At 40.8% G+C, this 20,181-nt stretch overlaps 2 protein-coding genes across 3 annotated transcripts in view; both read right to left on the reverse strand.

The window, feature by feature from the left end:
- The window catches only part of stk10 (serine/threonine kinase 10), a 36,084-nt gene extending 23,703 nt beyond the window's left edge, over positions 1-12,381 (reverse strand). The window contains 2 exon segments of the mRNA XM_026328274.2: positions 2,310-2,474; positions 11,783-12,381. Of these exon segments, the coding sequence (XP_026184059.1) occupies positions 2,310-2,474; positions 11,783-11,941 (324 nt within the window). The 5' untranslated portion in view covers positions 11,942-12,381.
- Positions 12,382-15,725: 3,344 nt separating this feature from the next.
- cytl1 (cytokine like 1) overlaps positions 15,726-20,181 on the reverse strand; it is a 54,910-nt gene continuing 50,454 nt past the window's right edge. For both annotated transcript variants that reach the window (XM_026329159.1, XM_026329158.1), the window contains exons 4-8: positions 19,667-19,918; positions 17,281-18,959; positions 17,066-17,110; positions 16,584-16,730; positions 15,726-15,961 (exon numbers count right to left, since the gene is read on the reverse strand). In XM_026329159.1, coding sequence (XP_026184944.1) covers positions 15,917-15,961; positions 16,584-16,730; positions 17,066-17,110; positions 17,281-17,514 — 471 coding nt within the window. In that variant the 5' untranslated portion in view covers positions 17,515-18,959; positions 19,667-19,918 and the 3' untranslated portion in view covers positions 15,726-15,916. The remainder of the gene's footprint in view (positions 15,962-16,583; positions 16,731-17,065; positions 17,111-17,280; positions 18,960-19,666; positions 19,919-20,181) is intronic.

The raw sequence follows: 20,181 nt of genomic DNA on the forward strand, positions 1-20,181 counted from the left end.
CCTCTCAGGTGTGTTCAAGGCGGCGTCAACAAAGACACATCATGCCGACATCTACAGTCTTTCCATCCAACCACAATCACATCTATTTTGTAGAGCTCACTGTATGCAAATAGTGGCAGACGTAAAATAAAGATTATTGCCGTCATCCAACCTGTGACATGTTTCATCTAACCAGGACTGGTTCACCAGGATTGGAGTTTCATTTTCTCAATGCTGTGAAATGTGCTTAGATGTAAAAATGCAAACTCCCTTCACCCCCATTGCGATGGTGACATAATACATCCCAGAACATCTTTCTGAATCGCTACAGATCAGTTGAGGCCAGTGAGGAAATTGTATCTTCTTTGCTGATGTTATTGCGACTTGGGTGCTTCTGTTAAACTGTCCTCTCTTTTCTCCTCATTCCTCTCCGAGTGCTGACGTCAGCAGTCCTGTCCCCATGTTAAAGGCCCTCTTTTTCTCACGCTGTGGGCCTGGCTGCCTCGCTAACCTCAAGACCAGACTGTTCCTGAAAGGGAACAAACAGCCCTTCTATCACTCTCTCTCTCTTTCTCTCTGTCTCCCTCTATCCCTCCTTTTGCAGAACGGGTGGGTCAGTGCTGGAATGCATCGCCTCAACCCTGCCCAGTCCACCAACTGGAGGTTACTGTGGTCTGACCATCAACCACCTGGCTAATCACTGAGATCCTGCGGGGAGAACACACACTAATAGCAATAAACATAATGACATTTACTATGATATGATCTATATAATTATTCCACTGCTCACACGTTCACTTTGGCTACAAGTTTCTACAGTGATGCAGGTTGTTTTTAAAATGCAGTCTAAATAACAGATTATATAGAGACAGAGTAAATGTTCTGTGACTGAACATACATGGAAATGATACAGGAAAGCAAAACACACACATACAGACAAACACACACACACACACACACACACACACACACACAGCTGCAGGCAGGGATGTTTGGACATTTGACTTATCGGCGCACACTATCAGTCTCAGAGAGTCCAGCTTGGACTGATGGGGAACGTTCACCTTAGGAATTCCAGCTATGACCATCAACACAGCCATGACAGGGTCTGGGGCTGTGACACAGCTGCACGGGTTTGTGTGCATAGAGGAACAGACCCTGGAAAACATCTAGTTTTAAATGGTTTTTCAGGTTTGAGATGTGTTAAATTTGTATTGCTCAAGAATTTTGTTTGGTCCTCTAGTTGTTTTGTGATATTTTTTTTCCAAGCAATAGCAATTTAGTGTTTCTATCCAGTAATAATTTCTCAATTTATTTTCTTTTACAAAGCCCTCACCCATTTTTCACATTTTTTTTTGTCAGTAAATCATTTACAATTTAGATTTTGCAGTAACAGTCCATTCACTGTTGCCTGATTTTACTGTTAAATACATTTCATTAAAAAAAAAAACAAAACACAAGGTTCAATGTAAACTCTACATTAAAGCCGAGTCATAAAACAACAAGAAAAAAAAACAAAAAAAAAAACAGCTATCTTTAGTCCTAACGCTGCTTTGTAATTCTCTGGATATTCAAGACCATGGTCTAGCATGAGGTCACTACTATTTGTCTTGGCCAGATACACCGGGAGATTACAGAGGGAGTTGAAAAGTCAACACTTGACCCAGTGAGCGAGTGTGGAGAGGAAAAATAACTGGAGAGCAGAAAACACTGTACTGAAACTGATCTTCATTCTTGCTGTAACATCAGGGTGAAGACTGGGTCATTTCTGCTGCATTATGTCACCCTGGCAGTCTTCCATCAGTCCCTTTTAGAAAATTCACTTTTCTTATCTTCATTTTTCAACAGAGCTTTTGTATGCAGGAGAGATATACCCTTGATGAGATATTATTGCAGTAAACTAACAAGGCAGTCCCAGATTATAAGGGAACAGCCCATGATCTTGCCAACATACATGGCTAAAAGTTTTGTCTGCAGATGCACCAAGTGTGTGTTATAGCAAGAAAACAAACACCTTGTGAGAAAGGTACCAGTATAGATATGCAGATAAGGTCTCTCTGGTACACCATGCAGCAGTCTGATTCAAATCTACACTGCAGGAATATATTGTATGTTCATTTAAATACAAGCTGTACACAAACTCTACAGTGACATTAACTGATGAATGCGAGTAAAACCAATGAACAGTAAACCGAACATGTGTCAGTTTGGTTTTGAACGTGCAGACACTAAACGTAGTGCTCAGTTGAGAAAAGATGAAAAAACGGAAAGAAAGGTCTGTGGTTTAGATTTGAGCCCGGTTGGTTTAACCAGATGTCTGTGCTACCTACCCACAGCTTGTTGTCATGGTAAAAAGCATCAAGCAGCTTGACAATGTAGCGGTGGTCACATTTAGCCAGGATGTCGATCTCAACCATGTAGTCCTCCAACTCATCCTCACACTTTGTCTCAATCACTTTGGCTGCAGCCAGAACTCCTGTCTCCTTGTTCCTGGCCTGCAAGACAGAACAGCACCAGAATCAGCATACAGGAATCATGTCAGGCCTCTGGAAGAGATTCTTGCACTTTTATCATTTTTTAGGATAAACTATCAAGCAAAATTAAGTAAATAAATGCATTTTGTAGTGTAAGTTATCCTATGAAGTCAAGAGTTTCATCCCTTGAAACAGCAATTTTATCTTTTAAACTTCCAGGAAAATGATTAAAGCACCTTGTTTCCCAGGTGTGACTATGCAAGATAAAGAGAGTGCAAAGAAAATGTATTATTGTGTTAATATTTCTGAAAATAGTCATGTTTCAGACTAAAATGTAAAAATCTAACTTACAATATCAAACTTTGGAAAAGAAAGGAAACAAAATATACAGAAATCAGTGCTAAGATTTTGTCACTTTCAACATAGTACGTTCATGGTTTGCTTAAAGATCAACTTTTGTTGGACTTTTCTAAAACAACTGTAGTTCAAGTGAATATGAAACATCAAGAAACAGGACTGCAATTAAAACTGTTGACTGTCAAACATTTAGAGACAAACAGGAAAAGAAGTTTCCACACCCTTTTTGTGCAAATGGAGAAATGAAGGAACCACAAAAGCCATAAAGTGTCACCAAGGCCAAACTAAGACACACACACAGACAGAATACCTAGTAATTCTGAGTAAAACAGAGAAGTGAATCTAAACAAGTAGATTGTTCAGTGCCTTTCCTGAAAGCATCAAAACACCCAAACCATTGTGACTCAGTGACGCACAAGCTGGCAAACACATTATGTTGATCCTTGTCCAAGAGACACAATGTTGTGAATGCTAAATGATGGGGGTTTGTGGGTAAACATGATATTAATGTGTGCCATGCATTCAGTGCCACAGAGCTGAAAACATGGGGTTAAAACAGTTGTGAATCATGTGAGGACACAGACCGCAGAAAAATATTTCTGTTGCACCTCTCTAGAAAGAGACGCTATAAGCAGAGTAGATGTGACTGAGTGTGTGAAAGGTGGTGAATGAACGAGAAAATCTGCCTGGACAGTGATATGGTGACAAATAGACACGATAACGCCAGTGATCTGCAGAAACTCGACAGACTAAACAGCCCTATCGGGGTCTGATGCCTCCATGCTTCACAGGGGCTGTGGGAAAACATCTAAATAAACAGAATAAGCCCCCAGCAACACACACACACACACACACACACACACACACACACACACACACACACACACACACACACACACACACACACACACACACACACACACACACACACACACACACACACACACACACACACACACACACACTCCTTTACTCAGCTCAACACACCATGCCTCCATGTGTGTTTGAGTGTGTTTTTCAAACAGAGCTCCAGAAAAGCTGAACTGCCCTCACCAGAGTGACCCACAGTGTGAGTCAACAGGACGTCTCCTCCTGCCACCGAACCATCAGTCAGTGAGTTAACAAGCAAACACCCAACACTTTCGCCCCCTGCTAACATCTCATCTCTGCTACCCACTGCCATCCTGCAGCCAGCCTCAACACATTCACTGCCTGAAACTGGAAACTTATCATCTGTGGTTTTGGGCCTTTTGGTGAACAGTTTTAAGTGAGGAAGAACTGACTGACTTTTCTGTCATAAATCCACTTCAACTAGACCTGTCCAAGACCTCGTGCCCCCCAGAAAGCAGTGCCTCATTGCATCATTTCCTTGTTCTTTTCCTCTCATGCCTCAAATTTACAGACCAATAGAACAATGGCTGACTTTACATGAACCAGGAGGAGTACTGCATGTGAAGGATTACCTGCCCTATTTTCCACTGGAACAGGGGCCTCTCAGAAAACACATGAATGGCTCCCACATCAAAAATATGTAATGGCAAAAAATGTGTCCCAAACATTTTGTCCTGAACAACATCAATTGTGCACAAATACACACAAGTAACAAAACATACAAAGGAGGATTGAGACCTTTTCAGAAGCCAAAACTGAGACCCAGCTACACAAGGTCATTCACACACACACACCTTTACATCACAGTGGGAACCAGGCTGAGGAATGCACCTCTGGCCTTCAGATGGTTGGGGGAATAAGCAAGTAGCCTGAGCTTTATATACACAGAATACATGGTGCCTATTTGTGTAGCAAAGAGAAATAATTGTGACAAAAAGGTCCTAGTATAGCATGCGAACATGTTTGTTTATGCATGCACCTTAACCACTGCACACAATGCACAGAAGGAAAATTACTGTGAAAAACCTCTTCGTCTCACATGGCACACCACCTGACATCAGCATGGCATCAGTGCACAAGTGCATGTGAATGTTTCTGCATGTACAAACAAGAAAAACCAGGAAATCTTAGCATCTTCCTCAACACGTCTTCAATAGCCATAAAAACACCAGCAGTAGCCACTCCCAAACACAAATTCCTGCCTAAATGCCTGATGGTTTTACTTAGTCTGTTGTGCCAGACTAGTGACACCCAAAGGTAATTTATCTTCAACACTTTCTGTTGTTCTCATGAAATAACACACGGGAATGCTAATGTGGTTTTGTGCCTTTAACATAATGGAACTGAACAGTTTTACCTGCTAAACTGTGCAGCTCACCTGAGTTGTAGAGCAGATAATGTGTTACCAGCTGGTCCTGGGGCACCAACAACATTAACGTGTACATGTTACAAAATCAAAAGACAAGAAACCAAAACGGGGGGAAAAGCAACAGGAAGCCAGATGTCAGAAAGTTCCACAGAAAACAAAGTGGATTATTACATAACAGAACACAACCACAAGGGCTGGGGGAGCAGGAGTACAGTAAACTGCATAATGTAGCTGCTGTAAACATAGAAACAGTGCTGTGTTGTTTTCTAACACGTCAACCCCTTAACTCTCTCACTCTCCTCCAGAACAGGACAACAGTCTTTGGCTTTGTTTGGGTCTGGTCTCCATGGAGATCAGAAGGACTTTCTGCACAGTCTTGCACCTCATTTCACTAGATCTCTGCTGGGATGTTCTTTCCTGTTCATTAGTGACTTGGCTTTCATGTGCTGCAGGTTAAGTGCAGAGGGATTACCCAGAGGACACAGCCTGGCACAAACACACACACACTTTTCCAGTGTGTGAACATGTTGCCCAAAAAGCTGTTAGTAAAAATGTTAAATTGACATTGTACTCTCTGTTTCAGGCATCATATATTATCACGTGACACAGGTCACTGAGCGCCAAGTGAAAGACCGAGCATTACAGCAAAACCCAGAGAAAACAAAAACACCAGCAAGAGCATCGTTACTTTACTGCAATTGGATGGAAAAGTTAAATAAATAAAGGAAAGATTTGCACCCCCTTTACCACCACCTGTACTCTTTTTATTTCCTCTGTTCATTTCTATGATTCTATCACACATCTGTCTGTCACTACATGTCTTTGTATCATCCACCTTATGTTCTCTTAGTGTCACACGTTTACTGTTTATCATCCTGCCTCATTCATTGTCTGTCATATTATGCATCTTTTGTCCTCCTCACCTAATACGTCTGTCATCCCTGCCTGTATATCTCTCCCCATCTGCCAAGTATATTTATCCATCTGTTGTCAGTGAAGGCCACAGCACATGGCAGGGAAGCACACCGGCTGCTGCTCAACAAAAGCTTTAGAAAGTGAAAGTGGTAAAAGCAGATGTTACTGACCCATGTGTGAACGCACTGTACATACTGCTAGACTAAGTAAACACACACAGAAGCACACACTCCCAGTGTTGTGTGTGGGTCATTAGAGAGCTGGGAAATAATAATGTTTAATAGTGTGTCTGTGTTGACTAAGGTATTAATGATTACTGTGGATGCACAGGCTTAAAAGCAGGCTGCTGGATCCCACTCAAAAGAACAACAGTGAAATATGAAGAAAATAAGCTGAAGTAGTTTAAGAAACGTATTTGTCTCAACATAATTTAGATGAAAACAAATAAGGAGTAGTTCTCATTTTAGATGAAAGCGTAACAAATCAAAGTGTCCATGGATCAAACGACCTCATGTAACTAGTGACAGAACTTTTCCTGAGGTCACTCACCTCGAGGTTGAATGAACATACCACATGCTGATGTGCAGTTTTAGCTTGCATAATGTGTTATAGTCTCTGGAAACACACACACACACACACACACAACTGCCTACAGGGGAATTTACTTATGTTAGACCTTTGTCCCATCATACACCTGCAAAACACCCCAACCCCCTGTCCATGCATCTGTAAGCAGAAATGCTCTGACAGCAGTTAATAAACCCTCATGTCTGACAGCAGAAGTGTTCATCTCTGCTTCAGATGAACAAAGAGCATAAGCAGAGCATGTTCGACGACGACATTCAGTCCACCGATGTGGTTTTTGGCAAAAGTTTGTCAAATCAAACTATTAGGTCTAAGAAGGCAATGTGGTCTACATGTTTTTACACTGAACCCCACTGTCTTTGTACTGTTTCAATATGAAAATGTAAATGTTAATATATATAAACTCTTAAGAAATCAACTACTACACCAGCTACAGATGTCTATAAAACAGCACTGGGGTATGACACACACACCAGAAAGGTTATTTCTATTATTTTCTATGTAAACCCTCACATCACTGAGAGCAAAGCAGATGGGTGATAAAGCAGAGAGGTGATCTTTCTTCATGGCCACATGGGATTATCTCAGGTAACTAACATGAGGGAAAAGAGCTGACATTTCCATCATCTCTGACTTGATGCAGACCCCAGCAGGAGTTAAGCATGACATTTTATATCATACAGTGGCATATTTACTTCTTTCAAATGCTGTCTTGCATTTATAGAACATGACCAGGTGTGAAACACAAAGCAGAGCAAGGCTCAAACTTTACACCCCTCAGTGAAGCAACGAGTTTAAGGATGTGAAAGTTTAGATCACTATTGCAAAATGTTCCACCTTAAAGTGAACACTAGTCAAAACACCAAAGCAGGTCAGAGAAGCAAGAAATTAAACCACACTTGAACGTCTTCCCTCAGTCAGTTTTACTCATGCAGAGCCTTGTACAACATTTCTGAAGAATGAATCTCATGACAGATGAGAGACACTTCCTGACTGCAGCCCACACAGTACAAGTAACAGCAGATCGCTGGCTTTATACACTCATACTGAAAGCACACTTCTAAAACCAAGCTCAGACAGGTACTATAAGAGGGCGATTTTTCAGTAGAGACACAGAACTACTACACGTGTGATCCTGCTTCTTGCACTGATCATAAAGTTATACGATCTGTATTGTGAAATCTCATGCCAGTCCTCCAACACCGGCTTGAAACACATCCATATCGAGCAGCAGTATTCTGACATAGAAACAGTAATCACAAGAATGACGGGGACTCCCATCATGCTGAGCCCCCTCCCACCCAGCAGGGCGGTTATCAGTCACCATGCGCCCAGCTGCCCCCGGAGATTAGACCCAAAAACCCCCAGATGACGACTGTCTCACTAAAGGCACGTGTGTCTTTGTGGCACGGCCATGTTCTGATACAAGACTTCAAGATTTCAAATAAACCTTACAGCTTTCACATCATTACAACGAGGACGTTGCAATCTATGCCCTCCGCACTGATGACATCCAGGTTGTTTTGCTTTCATTTGATTTTTCCATCAGCTTTTCCACTTGATCAACCATCTGTCACTGCAAGTCACTTTAAACCACACAGACACAGCAATCTTCCTTTTCTGTGCCATGAAACAATACAGGTTCCCTAATATAAGGACCTGGTAGATAAACTCTTAAACCTTAGCTACATACAGTAAATTTTGTATTAAAAAAAACAAAACAAAAACAACCATGATTATATCCTTAATAAATCCATCTTGTTTATGACAAATGCTAATGCTATTACAAAAAACATGCTGCTGTAGTGATTTTGCTATTCAATCTACTACTGTTTACTTTGACGATTCTGTATCAAAATGTGTTTTCACACCACAGAAGTAAAAAGTAAAGAATCCTGTGTGACGTAAATTGTTTTAGCATTTCTCAGATTATAGGTATAAGACATATTATTCAGAAAGTGCATGAATCAAATGAAACTATTTTTAAACACTGTGTATGATGCCAAATACACAATCAGTTCCTGCAGCAGAGTTAAGTGCAGGATCCCTACACTCTCTTTGACATTACAAACCAACAGGGAGAAGATGCACTGTGGTTTTTATCCCACAGTGGGGATTTGATGGAGCGTAACCTTACAGCCTGCACGTGTCTATGGAAACATTTCACTAGCAGCAGCAGGGCAATGTGCTCAGCAGCATGTGGCTCATTAATTAGGAAGGAGAACCATACGAAACCTTTGATTCACGCTTCGTTGCAGCCACACACCTTCACACAAACTCTTTCCAACAAGTGCAAGCATGCATGGACAGACCAAACAAGGAAAACATCCGACGACACACAATGGGACATGAAAATATGGAGCCCAAAGGGAGACAAGCATGTCTGAGGGGATTTTTAAGGATCAGTGTGGTTTGATGCTATTTGAGGGTGTATGCACAGCATGATTGAGCAATGCCAGCAATTTGCCAACAGCTCAGAAGAACCAAATGGGCATCAAACATAAAAGTGAAATCAAATTGCAATCTAAGCGTAAAACTAGAACTTTTAGCACTTCAAGAAAAGGTTTAGCTGTCAATCCCTTGTTTTCTTGGAGCCAAACTCCAGAAGGCTCTAGTAAAATTAAAGATCTTTGTGGTCATAATGCAAACATCAATGACAGGAGTGCCTCATATTGTAAATAAATCAGCTCCCCTGGTGAAGCTACATTGCTCAAATTTACATAATGAGCTAAATCAAAAATAGAATATTTGCATATAGAAACTGCAATGCAGACGATGTAACATTTGAAACACAGCCTTAAAATCTTCCTACTGCCAGAACCTTATGATAAACAAAACCTTAAAATATCAACAAGAGCTTGTTTGCATAAATTGGTTTCCATCTGTGTGGTCATATTTAAAAATGAATATGCATTCTGTTCCTCTTCTCAAACCACATGCTTAATAAAGAAAAAAAAAATCTAAGTTTTTCCTCTAAATAACCAAAACTCATCAACTGCATCGCACTAAATTATGAATTTCCTCCGAGTGCTTATTCAAATCGTGCTTAAAAATGAACCTAATTTCTTGTGTTCTCATCTTGTATCATTTTGTGGAACCTTGGACCTCTCATCTGCATCGGACTACGAACAAGAGAAAAAAACATCAGGTGCACCCACAGGGTAAGACTGGGACAATGCAGCAGAACGTCTTTGCTAACTGAAGGATTGTGTTGCATTTTATGAAATCCTTCCTTGACAGTGTTCCTGCAACATGAACACACGGTTTCATTTGTCCTTAAGACTTCCCCTCAAGCCACAAAGTGAGTTCTTATTCTCCCAGATGTGTCAACAGCCTTTAGAGTCAGTGTGACGATTACAGAGGTTTGCACTTAACCCATTTAAATTATATTTCTCTAAAACTCTTCTTCTGAGGAGGCAGTCAGGATTACTCGTGTCACACACCCAGAATCTGCTTTTCATTGGTCTCTGATAAGCAGCTGATTTTACTTTTGATACAGATTCCAAGCCCACTTCCCTTATGACTGCTGTCTTAAAGACTTTAACAACGGAAAACATGTGCATTTCACCATTTGAGGCCTTTCCCTCCCACAGACTAGCTGAATATTCTGAGGTTTGGGAGCTGTGAGAGGAAGCTGTCCCCTGATGCAATCCCACAATTTCCTTTCTTGGCTATCATCTGCCCACATTCAGCCCCCCCTCCATCTGACAGCTGCAGGTGTGGAGCAGTCCTTCAGCCTACTCCAGGGGAGGAAACAGAAGTCAAAGCAGAAGCCTGACATTTGTATGAGAAGTAAAAGCATATAAGGGGAAGACACATTACATTTTAGAAAGTTTGCCAATTATTCAAGTGGAATGATGTTCAACATCTTTCCCTTTCAGTTTGGCTTTAGTTTGAACAGATTTTGGAGCCTCAGCACAAGCGTCTTTAGACTTAAAGCATCTTGTGTTCAGTCATTTCCTCATCCTCTAACAGTAAACACTTTGTTTTCAGGGAATACTGGCTGCTTTTTTTAAAATTATTTTCTCTATATATTATCAAAAAATGTCCACAGAATATGTCAAATGCTCATTCTGAAAAACATAAGACAGTATGCAGTTTTCAATTCAGACCTGTAGCTAGAATGCAAGAGGCTTTTTCATTTGAGATTAAATCGTAAGATTTGTCCCATGTATTAATGTTTTGTACATCCAGGCTCTAGGACCGTCAGAATGTGTCTTCCTCTGTCTGCTGTCCTGTTTCCTCAGTGTATGTACTGTATACTGTCCAATAAAAACAAAATACCTAAATAAGGTGGAGTCCTCTAGGAAGACTGTGTTCTCTATTTAGTGCAGACCTGCTAAGGCATCACTTCTTCCACTGAGGCCTCGTACATGTCAAAGAGTCTCTGTGCTCTGCTGGGCAGTGCATGGCTTCACAGAGAGTAACGACCAGCAGACAGATCCAGATTAAATAACGTGCTGCTGCTGCTGCTGGGGTTTGGGAGTAAGGAATGGACAGAACTAATGAAGGGTGCTTTCACCGTCACTGTGGCTGCTCTCCATCATTTGGAGAGTGGGGGTCGAAGTGGGTGACTGAATATGTTTTTAAAGCTCCTGTGCTGCAGATGCTTTTAGAAAAAAATTACAAAGTGCTGACTTTTGAACATGCACTTAAATAAAACTGGTGGTTTAAAATTTAAAACTACACAACACATGCATCATACACCAGTCTACTCATAATACTGAAGATTTAATGTATCTCAGAAAAAGGAAGTGAAGAATCTAAGAGTGACTGGTGAGATTGGAGATAGTCTCCTCCATCCACTGGCTGTTCTGGATGCAGCAAAACTTCTCTGACGGGGAACCTAAAGTGTGGTGGCTCCATGTCTCACAGTAAAAATCTGGATCAACCACATAATTAAAGGTGTTGGTCATGACCTCAGCAGTGATGAGGCAGTGAAACATGCAGGTTATAGCCAAACAGAGGGAGATATGTTGTGTAGGTCAATACAGGGAATACAAGGTACGAAATGTTTGTTATAATTTACGGTAATTTCATCTCAGTCAGTTACAGGAAGAACATGAGTGTGACAGAGCAACATTTAAATATGAGGTTTCCAAAACGCCTCCTAACGTTACAGGATGTTAATGTCAACAGGCTAAAGTGAAAGACAGTCTGTTACTAAAAGTTTATGACGAGACCAGCACAGGTGCGCCGGGACTGCACTCACCTTGAAGACTTTCCCAAACGCGCCGTCGCCCAGCTCGCCAATGATTTCCCATAAATCGTTGGGGTTGACGTCCCGGTGGACGTGCTCGTACTGCTTCACCTTCTTTTTGATCTCAATAGTGGGCAGACGGAGTATTCTGCTGAATCTAGCGAGTGCCATCGTTTACGATGCGAGAAGATTCAGCTTTTATAAAACACGAAACTATCAACAACAACAAAATAAAGACTACACGATGAGCATTACGCGCGCAGAGACGCGCAGCCGGTCCAAAACACTTATCTACCAATTTACAGGCTTCACTTTTGGCGTCCTCGAGGAAAGAAAATACCAGCTGTTCTGTGTTTTCTAAGAACTTATTGTACTCCGTTCATTCCCAGACCGTTTCGCTGCAGGCCCCGTGGTTAAAACATGTCATAAACCCGTTCACACGCTGCCGTGAGCGCCGACACTCAGGGTGACCACCTGCCGCTGGAAACACGATGGAGTCGCAGCTTCTCCGCCCGCACGACTTGTTGCTTCAAACGGTGCGAAAAAAAAGCTCCACCTCGTTACTGAGCGATCCTCCCACTGCCGTCACGGAAATGTAGCTTCGTTGATTGAACGGCCCGTCGTCATTTTACTGCTGATGAGGTAAAAGGACTTCAGGTCCGGGTTGGTGCTGGGCGTGTCCGCCACAGCTGTCAACTCAACCGAAACGCGAACCTCTATTGGACCCCCTGCGGAATGAATGCACTGCAACTAATTTGTTCTTTTGCCTTATTACCTACCACATGTCTGATAGGTTTGCATTTGATTAACGAACAAAAGTTGCAGTTTAGTGGAAATTTGGATGCGTTTGTCTGTTTAATAATCATGGAGGGGTTAATGAACTGGTCCTGGCCTACCGGGTACAGGACCAGGGGACCATAGAGGGACTGCTAACCTTTCTGTTAAACAAAATTATTTAATTGTCTTTTTATTATTGCAAAAGACACAAACTGATTACAAGTCACGTGGTGGCTCTGTGTCTTGTTCTGAGGAGTCGGGGCCTTTTACATGTCTGTGCCCAAGAGCCCATAGTCTCCTAATCCATCCATGAATATAATTCCTGTCTTTTACATGAACAGCCACAAACTGGACTGAAAACTTTAAGGGTCACCGATAGACCTCCAAACAATGCTATGGTGCCATCTAGTGGCGCCTTGAGCTCAATGAACTCCAACCAGTTGAGCAGGGGTGCCCAGCGCTGGTCCTCGAGGGCCATCGTCCAACTATCCCTGCCCATCCTGCTGCTGATTACCTGGATCAGGTGTGTTCTGTTAATCAGAAGCTGGAAGATGAGGGCGGAAGTGGAGGAAGACAGAAGAAATAGGTGTGCTGCTGTGACTGACACATTTTACAGTTATAGTCTGACTGATTTTTGCCCTTAAGCCAATTTTCTCAGGAATTTCCCACATGCAAATGTTTATGTTGTGTTCGATTGATTACTTACAGTTCTAATCTGATCACTGACCTTTCTCTGTCCCTTCAGTTTAACTATTATATTCACATTCAGTTCAATTTAACTTATTTGTATAGTGCCAAATAATACAATCGTGTCAAGGCACTTCACAAAAAAAACAAAACAAAACAGAAACCCAACAAATCCCTTATGAGCAAGCAGTTGGCCACAGTGGAGAGGAAAAACTCCCTTTAACGGAAGAAGAGGAGGGAAAAGAACAATAAATACTGCAGGTTGGTGGGGCCAGTAACTGCACATGAGCAAAATACAGCACCAGGACCAGGGACACATGCAGCAACAGCTTTTTCAAGGATTTTAGGCAAAGTTGGATGGATGGATGCTCTCCCTCTGACCAGGTTTTCCCTAGAAAGTGGCCCAATCTGACCATATTTACGATCAGCCTTAACCAGCAGCTTCAGATCTGACTCCATGTGGCTCTGGCACCAGGAAACAGGAGTCTCTAACTTCATGTTTCTGACTATGAAGCTGCCAATTACCAGGGTCGGGTGTGTCACTGAGTGAGGAAAACCGGGTAGAAACGTGAACAGGAAACAGGCAGGTGATGAGCCGTGGGCTTCTGCTTAGCGCGATGTTTCCGTCGGACAGCTAACAGACTCCACGCCCGCTAACGGGGCTAGGCTAGCTGGCTTTGGCTCGAAGGTGCGGAGCTGCCAACTCAGTGATCCTTGCCTCCAAAGCTACCAGACCCTTCCACTTATTCCAGGTGTCATTGGGACTAAAGAAAGCAGAGGAAAAACTAAACATTATGGCACACTGAGCAGGAGAGACAGGGAGCGGCCATGCTAGCAGCTAACCGAGCTAACTGGTAGGCTAACGAGCCGGAAGTAACGAGCTAAATCTGGAAATAAGAAGTTCTGGACAAAAAAGACAGTACTTGACTAGAACAGGAATATGCAACAGTTTGTGAGGTGTTATACAGAGGATCTAGTTAGTTTTTAGGTGAGTTAATGGAGCTAATGTGTAAACGACCTGTACAGACATGAACAAAACAAAGCGCTTGCAACCGGAAGTGAATTCACTTACCCGGAAACAGTGCCAAAGAAACAGCCATTGATCCTCTCTCGAGTTAACCTTAATGTGTGAGGGTTTAACACCAGAATCAGAGACAGAAGGAAATGTACAGTAAAGAGTGTTTGAGCTGCACTGACTGTTACTATCTGCAGGGGGATTCTTATAGAAACTAACATGGTGCTAGTGGAAGATGTGTCTTGTTTGTAAGATAAAGTCTAAGACCTCCTTTTCTAAGGGGTGACTGATCCATTGGTCTCTGTTTTCATTAAAATGAAAATCAGGTAATTACTGTACTATTGACATACTGACATTTATGGAGAACAGATTTCATTTTGCAGTATTAGGCAGTGAACTTCAGATAACGTTTCCCCTCAGAAACTTTGGAATGAAATTCTTTTGACTCCCTGCTTTCTGTGGACAGACTCGACAAACAATTATCAGCTAAATTGCCAGTTGTGGACAGGGAGATTGGTGTCAGCGGGGTGATGACATGCTTTGCTTGCTCATCAGGTAAACGCTGAGCTGTTTAAATGGGCTGGAAAACATAATGTAGCTTGCTGTGTTTAAATAAAGTGTTTCACAGAGCATTTTGTTAAACTAAGTTTTTTCCTTTTTTCGACTTTTTAGGGCACATACTGTAAATACAGTTATATAGGTTGTTCAAACAAACTACCACTGACCACTTTCTCAATACATTGTGAAACAGATGAAGCAGAAATTTGTTCACATTTCATGTAAATCTCTAAAGGGCAATTGGCCTACAGTAAAGAAAGACCATACAAGCCTGTTTATGCTAATATCCTCACACTAATGACTTGTCATATTACATTTCCCTTTAATACTAAACCGTTTAGCATAGTTTGAAAGGTCCAAAATGTTAATTTAATTTCTCCATTCATACAACAATAGATGGCAGCCTTGTCACAACAGGAAAGGTGTAAATAAACCAAACCAATGATGGCTGAATTCCAGTCAGCTGTTTCAGGATAGTGCAAGCTGTCACACTGGCATGATTTACTGAGACGCTTGGCTAGAAAGCTGCTGAGATGTAATTCCTAATACCTGTGAATTCCCCACAGTAATACAACCAAATTACTTAAGCTTACTAATGCTTCAAAATGTGACACAGTAGTTTTAACTTGGATTCATTTTTATACTTTGTTTTCCTTGAAAGCAGGGATGTGAACTCATTAACCCTAATTCACTATGTGTGGTACTAGACGAGAAATTATGAGTAATGAGTAAATAAAATATTTGATCAGAAAAGGTAAGTATTTCAATAAATAAATATAGATAAATTATATTTCTACTTTACCAAAAGAAAGAATGAAAGCTGTAGATATAGTTTAACTAAGAAACAAGTCCAGTGGAGGGGCCTCTAGTATATCAGCTGATATTTCTCCTTCATCATATTAAAAGAGAATAAAAAAGTGACATTTTGACATAGTTTATTATATGAAAAGTTTCCAGATTCCATAAAAAGTCATAATAGTTAGTGGCAATAATGCCCATTCTATTCAGGAAACATGATTAAAGTAAATATGTTTTAGAATATACATAAGGACTGTATTGTTGTCTCTCCTTGAGCAGATAGGAATAGTGTCAGCTCAGGATCCAGTATGTCAGCGCTCCAGTGCAGCACAGTCATAGATGGTGAACACCAAGTCCTATTTAAAAGAGAAAGAAAGAGAAGAGAAGTGAAATAAAACTTTTTAAGAATTTTATTCTCCTGTTGAGAGCAGCTCAGCAGAAAAGTCATCATATGATATGACTGCTCACGTTTTGTTTACTATTTTCCCATCTATAATTAATCAAAATTAAAGTTGAACTTTTTTCCATTTTTGAAGCTTAATGAATTGACATCAATAAAACTGAATTTAACTTTGACTCTGCTTTGCACAAACGGGTCACGTCAGACAGAGAAAACCATCTGCAGAGTCAGCTGGAACCTGATTTCACAGTTCAGGTGATCAAACATCCGCTGAACCTTTGCAGAATCTGCAGCATAGATCCTGTGAAATGATCCACTGTGTGACATGAAATAGCAGTTTGAATGCATGTCTGAAATGCTCTTTTACGTGTGTCTCAATTGATGTACAGTAGATCTCATTTGTTTTTTAACATAATTATTTTGAGACATATTCTTCCTATTGCACACATAAAGTCTGAACTGCAAATCTTTTGTGCCCAACCAGACATAAGTGTTTTGTGGAACAAATCAATACACCTTTATGCTGCAATATGAGTCTGGCTGTGTCACATGCATATAAACAGATTATCTTGTCCTACCCCGTGGCATTTCTCTGACATGATGATGAAGAGCTGTCTCAGATTGACCTCTAGCTTCCTCACTTCTCTGGTGTATGCGCAGCGGCGCTGTCGCAGGCCTTCCAGCAGAGAGATGTAGGTCCACATTTTGTACATCACACACGCGTTCTGACACCAAGAGTAGCAATTAGTGTCCAACTGCATGATTTATATACACTGAGGTTTGCAGTCAAAATACCACAGAGGGTAGTGTAGAAACTTCTTATGACATAATACCCAAAACAGAGTGTGCAAGATAAACAACTAAGAAAAATGTTCTTCTTTTTTTTTTTTTTTTTGTTGTGGTTATTTTACTATGAATGTTATCTTTAAAAAAAAAGCTTCCTTTTTTATGTCAATTTCTTTATGCTAACCACAAACAAAAACAAATGAAACCTAATAACAGCCTGAATCACAATAATAGGTTTCTGTTACTAAAAACAGGGAATTCAAGTCATACGTACATGGACGTCAAGGTAGAGATGTGGCATGTGTGCCATGCACAAACCCTGGTTGAAAAGAAAACAATAGGAGTCACGAACATGCATCTCCAGACAATTCATTAAATAGCTATAACACAGTATACACAATGTGGTCTTTATTAAGAGCATCTCGCCAACCATCATTGCACAAAAAGCAGAGAAAGTATAAATATATACTATACTCAATATCCACTTACAGTTTCATAGCCCCACTTCAAATCCGTGGCCTGCTGCATGAGCTCTCGTGCCATGTTCAGCACCTTGGTGTAGCATGTTGGTGGGTAGAAAGGGTAGCTCAGCACCAGCGGCACCAAGCAACAGGAAACAAGCAACAAGTGGTTAAAAATCACCATGATTCGCAGACACCTACAGAGCAAATGGAGCCGTGGACTGTTTGTGTCACCAGTGCACACATGCAGCCACGTATGCATGTGGACAGGTTTGAAGCACGCCCCTCATTTACTCCAAAATAATTATGCAACTGCAGAAGAATGACGGGGGATATGTTATCTTTATGAAAAAATCTAAGTAAGGTTGAGAAGATCCCTGTGATCTTTGTTAAAAAATGTTTTTAATACTGTAGGAATAGTCAGCATGGTATTTCTTATAACAGAGCCTATATTGTGTCTAAATAAAAACAAGAACTTCAAACTGCCATCAAGTATAGTACTTGAGAAAATGTTCTTAGAAATGAATTTCTAGCAGGGCAAATGTATCATTGTACATTTTTGAGAGTCAGTTGTGTATTAGCTGATAGCCTGGATACATGCTGCAGGATTCAAACAAATAACAAAACATGATCCCAGCTTCTACAGCCTGCACTGTCTCAAGACCCCAACTTAATATTCAGCACCTCTGGGAGAAAATGGATGTTTGTTGTTTGTGTTTTATTATTATTTTTTATTATTCTTTCATGCAGTACATCTTTTTTTAGAGCGTTTCCTTATAATGAAATGTGATATACAATGTAAATGAACTGTTGTGCCTTGAAAAGTCTAGACAGTCCTGAGACCGAAAGGGGAACCAGACAATTCAAATGTTTGGCATTAATATCTATAGATATTTGGATCTTTATTGCATTGGTTCAGGTGTGCTGTTATTCTGCATTGTTGTCTTGACTCCAGTCTAATTTTTTACAATATTAGTAATTTGACTTTATAAATCTAACACATACACAAGTAACCTTTAATGTTTTAAATAACTTCTGCAGTAAAGCTATATAATTAAGCATTTTGAATAGAACAGACTTTACAGATGTGTTTGTTTTAATTTGAGGAGCATTGAGGAGGAGGCTGGTTTTTGAGTGATGATAAGTATAAGAGTGAGATGTGGTGTAAATTCTACATGTAGCGTCCCTCTGTCGTCTGTAGCCATATTGTTGTTTTTTCATCCACTAGATGGAGCTAATTTTATAGCGGTCAACTCAACAGCGTTCTGTGCATTCTCAGTACACAGTTCACATTTTTAAGAATTCCTTTACTCAAATCTGAATCTCATATTAGCAGGACTTTTCTGATGACTGATTCTCCTTAAACAAATACCTTCACTTACAAAACTAGGAAAGTGCCTTGAGTAGATGTACTTTGTCCTGGAGTGCTGTGACATTGTCATCACTCATCTCATCGAAAAGATCAGCATCATACGGCCAAACGCTTGACAGGAGATTCTGGTTTTGAGTGATGCATTTTACCTCTCAGAGTGTTTTCAGAGTTGTAGGTTTAACCCCTCCCTCTGTATGAAGATGGATGGCTCACACAGATTGTGTCTTGGTATGATGGAGAGGGAGAAAGAGGAAAAAAATGTGCAGTTGTGCTGTGTAAGCACATCTCTGGCCCCATGGTCCCACCACTCTCCTCACTCTCCTCTTGACCTTGGCCTGTTCAATTAACAAGGGACACAGGTGACTGTACAGTCTCTATAATGGATGGGTTTTATAGTTAGCAGTTAATGGCTAACTATTCTAAAAGTGGAATACATACAATGCATTTTTACTCAGTTGTGAGGTATTATGGTCTTAACACTCGTATAGCGCTTTTCTACACCTAAGTGCAGTCAAAGTACTTTTACACAGTTTGCAGACACACAGGGGTAACCTGGGGTTCAGTGTCTTGCCCAAGGTCACTTTAACATGTGGACTAGAGAAACCAGGGATTGACTCATCAACTCTTTGGTTCATAGCTGATCTCTACATAGTGAGTGAGTCTGACAAAATGATGAAACTCACATAAACTGGATAAACACAGTACACTAAATAGTAAATTAGGATTGCATATATATTTTACTATAGAGATTGAATGTTTTGTCTCCAATAATCCTACTGTCCTTGCGGTTTCTGCAGTGAGTAAATCCTTTTAAATTTACAACTACTGCTCAATATGGCTGTACAAGCAGAGCTCTTATTGTAATAATTAGATTTTAAGTGACATGATTGTTGGAATTTTAGATTGTTTAGTATACCAGACCCACTATAACTTCTGAAGGAGTACGGAGCCCCCGGATCACCTCCTCATCCTCCCACAACCTTTTCTCTGCCTTGGTGTGCTGCTGATGGGTGTCTTGTTGCAGCTGCAACTGCTTACTCACCTCCAATCTTCAGGTCTACTCCTTGTGGAGCTCATTGGTGAGATACACTCGCTGTTTTGCCAGAGGCTTGTTCTCTTTGGTGGTCCAGTCTGGCAGAGAGCTCAGTGGCCTTCTCCTCCTGCTGCTCTGCATCCTGAAGGTCAACCTTCAGCACCTCCACTCGGGTGTTTGGAGATTTATTTGCAGCCTCTCAGTCCTTCAACAACTTGGCTTGATAGATTTAGTCTGCAGGTCAGTCTGCAGTTCAATCGCCTAGAGCCATGGACAGATAATGATTATAAGGCATGCTTTCTCATAGGGGCTATATGATTGGTCTATTCAATTATCCATTCATTATACAAACAAGTGAAGCATATATTCTATACTCTAATGGAAAATGCAGGCAATACTAAGACCTGAATGGTATACTGTGCATTTCACCACTTAAGAATATTAAAAGAAGATTATACTGATACCTAAGGAGATAAAAAGAAATACTATAAAGCACAATAAAAACACTACAGACTCACAATTAA

This window comes from Mastacembelus armatus, chromosome 14, assembly GCF_900324485.2.
Source record: "Mastacembelus armatus chromosome 14, fMasArm1.2, whole genome shotgun sequence".
Lineage (NCBI taxonomy): Eukaryota > Metazoa > Chordata > Actinopteri > Synbranchiformes > Mastacembelidae > Mastacembelus > Mastacembelus armatus.